At 49.1% G+C, this 8,592-nt stretch overlaps 1 protein-coding gene across 3 annotated transcripts in view; it reads right to left on the bottom strand.

The window, feature by feature from the left end:
- The window catches only part of LOC310848850 (putative hydrolase PNKD), a 35,002-nt gene continuing 26,410 nt past the window's right edge, over positions 1–8,592 (bottom strand). For all 3 annotated transcript variants that reach the window (XM_083748397.1, XM_083748396.1, XM_083748398.1), the window contains 6 exons: positions 8,412–8,470; positions 8,006–8,098; positions 6,735–6,898; positions 6,152–6,238; positions 5,840–5,955; positions 1–3,948 (listed from right to left, as the gene is read on the bottom strand). In XM_083748397.1, coding sequence (XP_083604523.1) covers positions 3,775–3,948; positions 5,840–5,955; positions 6,152–6,238; positions 6,735–6,898; positions 8,006–8,098; positions 8,412–8,470 — 693 coding nt within the window. In that variant the 3' untranslated portion in view covers positions 1–3,774. The remainder of the gene's footprint in view (positions 3,949–5,839; positions 5,956–6,151; positions 6,239–6,734; positions 6,899–8,005; positions 8,099–8,411; positions 8,471–8,592) is intronic.

Here is an 8,592-nt window from a genome sequence, read left to right as displayed (position 1 = left end):
TACCACTCAAGAAAAGCCCAAAATTTATTGGGAGATTCAAATCCAAACAAATATCACAGTGTGTGCTACATAAATCTTGGGCCCTATCCCTTATATCAGGTGTACGGAACCTTTGGCCCTCCAGATGTTGCTAAACTACAACTCCTATCAGCCCCAGAAAGCATGGCCAATGGTGGGAGTTTTAATTCAGCAACATCTGGGGGGCAAAGGGTTCCCCACACCTGCCTTTGATTATCACATTCAGAGCCACCAGACTGTCAGCATTTTGAGGGAATGGTTCAGCTGCATACCAAAACATTAGGCTTTATTTAGCATTTAAAGTGGTTAAATCAATCGTCGGCCTAGTGCAACAAGTCCACTTTTTGAAAAAGAAAAAGGACACCAGACTTTTTCCCGGTTGGAAAGTGACAGGAAATGCACTGATGAACAAATAAATAAAGGGAAAGAAATGTAAACAGCCTGCAAGCAAATTGGGATGAATTCAGGACAAATGCTCATTGCCTTATGACCTGCCCTCCACAATAAACAAATCAGAAGGAATGCTCATTAAAGAGTTGCTGAGCTGAGACTTGGCTGGATGAGCTGGGAGGCACAACCTACCTCAGCTGTGCCCATCTGGGCACTTGGCACAGCACAAAGGTACATTGCATGGGGGTAGAGCGTCTGTGTGTTCCTATGTCCACAGAACCACCACCCCCTTTACCAGAAAAACTCTTAATATTGGGATGGGCCTGGAAAGTCTGCACTTGGGAGTTCAGCCAGACAGAACATTAGGGATGCTGCTGGTCCCTCAGCTACCTTTTTGCCCAGCAGCATCCCTGACCGAGCTGACAGCTACACACCCCTGGGCAAGCCAGACCCTCTCCTCTGCTTCTTATCTCAGTGCATCTCCAGAGAGTTTGGTATCAGAATTATCAGTTCCCTTACATGGGCTTCCTATAGGAAGGCAAGATAACAGAGGCTCCTGGGTGTGACAAGAAGGTTGTGTGACCAAAGCCACTTTCCCCACCCCCCCAGAGAGCACCGATTACCAAGCAAAACTCATGGGCCTCATGCTGCCTCTTGTCGTGCAAAGAGTGAGGGTGAACTAGCTTATGCCCCTGCCCTTGTTACAGCAGCAAGCTTAGAGGAATGAAGTGTAATCCAGGAGCATAAAATTTCTTTTCTCCGAGTAAAAGACCCTGGCGAAGCCAAGGTTTTGCACGGCCCATCATCAGCTTTTCCTTCCATTGTAGTCCTACACATGCTAACTTGGGAGTAGCCCCATACTCAGTATGACTTACCGTATTTCCGACTGGCCTGCACATTCTGCTCCACTGAATCCAGGGACATTAGCCTGATGTATACACAGAGAGAAGGCAGAGCTATCCTGTGGTTCTGGTTGTCCCAGCCCCTCTGCTAGGGACTTGGATAGGGTTGGGAACCTTAGGCCTGGGGGCCAAATGCAGCCCTTCCGGCCTCTCCATCTGTTCCTCAAGGCTCTTTGCAGGCCACCCACTTTCCAAAGGCCATACCCCTCACTGGCCCTGATCAACAACCTCCTCCATTCCTTCGCATTTCTCCCCCTGGCTGGAATGTCTTTTTAAATGGTGGTGGTGCTTCTTTCTTGCCAGGATGAAGCAAGTGGGGGAGAAGAGAGAATATAGAGAATTCAGGTTGTGCCTGGCTAGAATGCAGCCTACTGTACAAAAGGTGAAAGAGTCAGATCTAATGCTCTACGCACTTTTGCCTCTGCTCCCACCCATAGCAGGAAGAAAGGTGGCCCCCAGAAGGTTGCACCTTAAGGGAATGTGGCCCTTGGGCTGAAAAAGATTACTCATCTATTGTAACAGAACAACTTGGGTAGGTCTTGAGAACCAATTTTCATTCAAATGAGGGTCTCAAGACACCATTCTTCCAAGATTTGTTGCTACACCTGGTTTCCTGCAGGTAATGCTTTCTCCTGCCAATACTTTGCTTTCATATTTCAATGCAGAGTAATCCTTGGCATGTTTACTCAGATGGAAGTCCCTCTGTGTTCAATAGGCCTTACTCCCTTGTCACTTTGTTTAGGATTGCAGCCTAAAGGTGATGGCTCAATGACCCAGTCATCAGCTACTCACACTTTATCCTCCTTCCTGCAGAGTTAAGACTGTGTAGGTGTTCACTTCACAGTGCAAAGAATATTTTTTTCAAAGTTATTACTGATCTTTGAGAGCCTCTGCAAAAGAAACACATTTTTTCACCTACCTGAGGTTAAGCACACTGTGTGTGCAGCATGGTAAGCCTCCATTCTCAGCTTTGTTTTACTGACACCACAAAGCCTCAGCATTTGACAGAAGAACTGAAGGTGCAAAGTGAAACAGCAGTTCTCTTAAGATTTCACAGCAGTCACTTTGAAAAACACACCCACCCACTGTTTCATGTCTTTGCAAAATAGAGCCAAACATATGTAGTGTCCACAATAGAGAATACATTAAAATGTGAAGTGGACAAAAAAAGGATTCCAAAATAATCTATCGTGCTATTTTATTTCATCGCCAATGAATTAAAAAAAAAAGAGAGATTACGTTCTTTTGAGCCTCTCATTAGAACAACCCTGCGCTATAAAACTCACAGACAGTAGAAACTCAGCTAGCAGGAGCCAAACTCAACTATATACAGATAAATACCAACCATATGGCCACAGTGCTGAGCTTCAGTTAAAAACACCCTCACAGCCATTAATGTACAATCTCCCTTGAGAACATCTTGCATGTGGTGCCGGGGGAAGAAAGCAGTGTATGCCATGGGGGACTGGCAACATATTCTCAGAGGTAGGAGGTGGTGGCATGCCTCCCTGGCTTCGTTCTCCTGCTCCCGTGGGAAGCACAGCCATTGTTGGCCTGAACTCTATGCATTCCTGGTAACAGCTTGTGCTCTGAGAGACAGCTTGGAGAAACACTAGGTGCACCACAAGCCTGGAAACCTGCCTTGCAAGTACATGGAGCACAAATCCAAGCTTGGCCCGGCTGCAAGGACTTATATGCCCACCTGGCTCAACTGGAGAGAAAGTTTAAAACATTTTCATATTAACAGGAGTCAGAAGAGAAGGAACAAGTTGAAGAGGCCAAATGGCAGGACACCTTCTCTCCTTGGATGTAGATGATTTTTTAAAAAGTGCTCAGCTGCCCAAGATTTTGGTTTTGGGGAGTAGGAATATTGGGGAGGCCAAAGTTCCTCCTGATGTGCTCAATAAGAGATGGAAGACCATCTCACATGTGTACACCTGCCTCTCCAGATGGGGGGACAAAGTGACAGGATTGTGCTTACAAGATGACCTAAGAGACCCCCCCCCTGAGCTAGAAATAGGCTGGCACACTCAAAAACAAACACACACATTCTGAAAATAAAGATGCACATTTCAGCATCTCATCATCCCAGGCGCTGCCTTCTACTGCTCCATCACTTCTCCCTCCCACAGCAGGGGATATCACCCAAGCACACCTGGATCCACTACCAAACACCTTTGCAGGTGAAAGGCTGCCAGTCCTACTCGCCATGCCTCATGGATAAGCAGCAGCACCAACAAAACCTTCTGGGGGACGGGGAGCTCAAGAAACGAGCCTGAACCCCTCCGTTTTTTTGCCATTTCACTTTGCACTGCGTGAGAGATCAGCATCCAAGTAGATCCCTCCTCATTAGCATAGTAGAGCCCATTATGTGATCAGGCTCCTCCCTGCAGAGAGGCCCTGCCTGGCCCCTGCCTGTGGGTACACCCTGCATGTGGCTCCAGCCTGACACCACCCGAGATTGCTAGTTTGCTTTGAAGACGTCCTTCCGCAGCCGCACTTCCTTCAGCACCCGGGCCCGGAAGGTGTCCCAGTCCTCGTCCCTTTGGCGCTTCATCCCCACGGCTTCTTGCACCTCCAGGCAGTGCGTCCGCAGGAAGGGATTGTACTGCTTCTCCTCGCCGATGGTAGAAGGGCACTTTAGGGGAGAGAACGAGACAAGTACACACTGTGAGCATGGACAATGGGCAGCACAAAGCAGTAACTCTCCTCCTAACTGCTTTCGCGTTTGCCGCTTTCCTTTGAATGAAGGGGAAGGGAGGCCAGGACTTTGGCATGTTGGGCAAATTGGACCACCTCAACTTTATACCTGACCCCTTTTGCTCTTTCGAATTTGACCTCAAACGCTTTTGATCTTGGCCCGTGAGTGGCTTTTTGCAGGATATGAAAGCAGTACAGACAACATAAAACTCCCCGTCAGGCCATGCCAGCTTTGGCCTTGGTGATGTTTTGCATAGATCCCAACCAAACTACTACAGTGGAGCCTCTGGTCTCAAACGTCGCCGTTAACAAATGATTTGGAACCAAACGCCGAAACCCTGGAAGTAATTGCTTCAATTTTCTAACGCACCTCAGAAGTAGAACGGCTTGTGCTGCGTGTTTTTCCATTTTTCCAATGGATTTTGCCAACCACCCATTGATCCTCGTTTTTTGAACGTTTCAAAAGTTAAACGGTCTTCCATAACAGATTACGCCCGAAAACAGAGGTTCCACTATACCAGTATTTCTACTCAAAAATGTAATTTAATTCGGTGTTAGGTTATGCCATTGCAAAGACCACCACTGCTCTCTACACAGATGGCTCACAGTTATTCTTATTATCATTTATTAAATTTATTGGTCACATTTTTTGCCATGGCAACTCAAAACGACTTACCAAAACCACAGAACATTCTGCCCACTCTAAAAGGCCATAGATAGTTAAAAGCCCAAGGGCTGGTTAAAAAGGAATGTTTTTGCCTGGCGGCCAAAGATATGCAATGGTGGCACCTCCCTGGGAAGAGCATTCCAAAAATGGGGAGCAACCACTGAAAAGGCCTGTTCTCATGTTCTCACAATCTGGGTAAGTGGAACAATGGAAGGAATAGACACGTAGATGCAGGTGAGGTTCAGATAACTGCAGAGAGAGATACTATACAAGGGTTGGTGAAACTAGGCCAAGCTCTGCAACAGAAATGAACCCAGAAGGAATTTAAGACTTAGGTAAGCAACAATGATGAAAATGGGCAGCAATTACAGGCACAGGAACATCACCATGAAAGAGAGACTGAGGTGGGGGGGGGGGCAGGGGACAGTGGGACCCAGCAAAACTGTGGATGGAGTTTCCACAAGCATGCTTGCCTGAGTACTTGAACACTTGGTTGGGTGTGGTTAATTCCCCCCCCCCCGGGGGGGGTTTTCAGGTGATACCTGAAAAGCATGCTATTGATATCTCACAGAAAGGAAGGCAAAGTGCATGGCAAGCAACTGAGGCAGCGAGACCACAGCATGCAAGAATTTGCCAACAGACCCACAACCTCCCAGGCAAGCAGATCCCAGCTGAGAAAGTACCACCTGCCACATTCCCCAGGCCGGTTTTGCACCAGACAACCACCCCACTCCAGACTTCCAGAAGGGAGGAACCAAAATCAGAAACCAGATGCCTGCAGTTAAGAAGACAGAGGCAGGATACTCCCTGGACAGGTGTTACCCAGCTGCACAAGAGAGCCAGGATGCTGCTCTTGGATGAATGCCATGGCATCTGCAGTGGATGGAGGCGGCTGGACAAAGAGGGCCTTGGAGAAGTGGGCATGTGCCCGATGCACAGGAAGGGAAGGGGAATGGAGGGAAACAAAGAAATACACACACACACACACACACACACACACACAGTGCCAGCAGGTTGAGTCTCTTGTCTATAAGAACACTCCAAGATCCATCAATTCCGCCCCCCGCCCCAGCCACTTTTCTCCAATTCTCTCTTGATTCTACAGGGACCACAGCTGATCTGAAAGAACCAGCTCATGCATGCATGCACCCACCCCTCTCACCGTGCTTCTCTTCTCAACCCGCTGTTGATTCACCCACTGTAGCTTCTGCTCCAGGACGGGATTCTCCAGATCCAGAAGGCGTGCAAACATTAAGCACTCTGAAGCATACTCGTGCCCTATTAAAAAAAGAAAAGGAGCAGGCCGTCAACAGGGGCTGCGCTGATGCAGAGCTTCATCCTGCTGAGTGTCACTCCCAGTGACCCTCTAGTGCCTTCACCTCCTCTAATTCCCAACCAGCCACTGCCCTACTTCAGGACCAGCGTAGAAGGAAATGGGCATCGTTTCTGCCCGTGCAGCTATTCCAACTCCTACCTGGCCAAAGCAGTGTGTCTTCAGCAAGATCAGCTGCCGTGTCCAGCGATGCCAGCATTGTTTCTGGCGTCCCTTCAAATATCCGACCTGGACGGTTAAGGAACAAGGAGTTAATTTCTACAGGGAAGAAGCACAAAAATAAAGTGCTTCCTCACAGCCAGACAGAAACAAAAGGAGTTGCTTTATACCAAATCAGACCACTGATCTGCCTAGCTCAACATTGTCTCCACTGACTGATGGTGGCTTTCCATGATTTCAGACACGGATTGAACTTGGGGCATTTGCACACAAAGCAGATGTTCTACTGTTGAGCTACATGCCTTCCTCTGACACCTTTTCTCCCCTTAAGTGTCTCCTCTCTCACAGACACTGCACACCTCCCAGAGACGAGGACCAAATCACCTCTCTCCTATTCCCACCAACAATCTTGGAGCTTGTTGTACAGGTCTCCAAACAAATTAAGCACTGGGAGCACAAGTGCAGCTGCTGCCTTCTAGTGCCTTGGGGAGGCTTCCATATGTGGAGAAGCACAACCTCCCAGGAAGCAATGGCTGTCCTATATCCCCCTTCCCCACTGACTTACCACAGCCAGAGAGGAAAAGGAGGTCTCCCGAGAAGAGAGAGGCGGGCCCTTCGAAAGGTTTGCCATCCAGCACGTACACCATATGCCCCACAGTGTGTCCCGGCGTGAAGAGGGCCTTGAAGTTCAGACGTCCTATCACAATGGTCTCTTTATCTGAGAGGGGACTGGAATGCAACAGTTGGGTTTGTGATCATGAGGAGGAAGGAAAACCATATTGCCAGACTGGAAGACCTTAGCATGGCCCATAGGCCAACCTAGATGTTGGCCCCCACTAAGGGTGCAGAAATCACACCTCCGTGACTAGGAGGCTGCCCGCCTGTCTGCATGCTCCTCCACTGCTCTTGGTGGCTGGGCCGCAAGCATTGGAGGGGGCGCCGATATAGCTCCTTACCAATGGTGCAAAAGAGCCTAGGTATGCCTCTGCACAGAGGAGACTTGGACCCCAGTTCTTGACTGGCCAAATGCTTCCTATGGAAAATGTCATAGCAGCTTGCCATAGAGCGAGGGTGGGGGGACCTTTGCCCTGTCAAGAGCCACATTCCCTTGAGGATAATCTGTCAGATGCCACACCGCTTTCCCCTCTCTTTCTCTCTCTCTTTTTTCTCCCCCTGCCCAATGGGATGTTTAAAGGTAAAGGTAAAAGGACTCCTGACCATTAGGTCCAGTCGCTGACATCTCTGGGGTTGTGGCGCTCATCTTGTTTTACTGGCTGAGGGAGCCAGCATACAGCTTCTGGGTCATGGGGCCAGCATGACTAAGCCGCTTCTGGCAAAGCCAGAGCAGCACATGGAAACACCGTTTACCTTCCCGCTGGAGTGGTACCTATTTATCTACTTGCACTTCGACGTGCTTTTAACTGCTAGGTGGGCAGGAGCAAGGACCGAGCAATGGGAGCTCACCCCACTGCAGGAATTCGAACAGCCGACCTTCTAATCAGCTTCCATTGCTCCATCCATTTAGTGATCCCACCCCATATTTCCACTCCCCCTCACTCTCCATCTGGGACCTTCCAGTCTTCCTGAAACTGGGCTGAGGGGCCATAGATTACCCATCCCTGCTTAGGAGGAGGAGGAGTCAGGAACACTAGCAAATGCTGCAGCTGCTCCCCAGGAACCTTTTTAGCAGATATTAGAGAACTTTGGATTATTCTTTACAGCCTCCCGACAGATCCCCAGCTAATGGGAGGATTTGCCTTTACATTCCAGGCTCAGCAGGGGAACATTTTATCCAACACTTATCCACAGGGGAGGAGAAATAAAAAGGTCACTTACTCTGTCAGTTCTGGGATGTCGTCATAGCTGCTGCCATAGACTCGGCAAGAGCTGTGCCGCCGCCTCAGCGCTGCATTGCCTCCACTGTGATCCCTATGAGAGAAAACACACTTGTTATAAAGCCACAGTGTAAAAAAAAGCTCATCTACCTACCAGTCCTCATTTCACCTGCCCAGTGCCCAGAACCAGAGATGTGTTCCCAAAAAAGGCATGATGGGGGCAATTCCCTCCCAGCTGGGTCACAGAGAATGAAGAGTCCCAAATATTATATTCTTTCCCTGCCCCCCTCCGCAAACGTCTGCATGGATGGCACCCAAACATGGCCGCACAGCATTTGCTCAGCACACCTGTATTTTGAGGCCTTCTAGGGCCCATCGAGGGAAAGGGAAGGAGGGAGCCCCCTTACCAATGCTTGTGAGTGCACAGGATGGCCTCCAGCGTCACCCCCTCTTCCTCGATGACCGACTGCAGAGAGAGAGAGAGAGAGAGAGAGAGAGAAAGGTTTATAGGAGAGGCCCGTGTCCTGCATCCCAGGAAAAGGCAGGAAAGAAAGCTAGCCTGAAACAGAGGAACATCCTCCTGCTCTG

This window comes from Podarcis gaigeae (assembly GCF_964106915.1).
Source record: "Podarcis gaigeae genome assembly, chromosome: 1".
Taxonomy (NCBI): domain Eukaryota; kingdom Metazoa; phylum Chordata; class Lepidosauria; order Squamata; family Lacertidae; genus Podarcis; species Podarcis gaigeae.
This window is presented reverse-complemented; position numbering and strand designations above follow the sequence as displayed.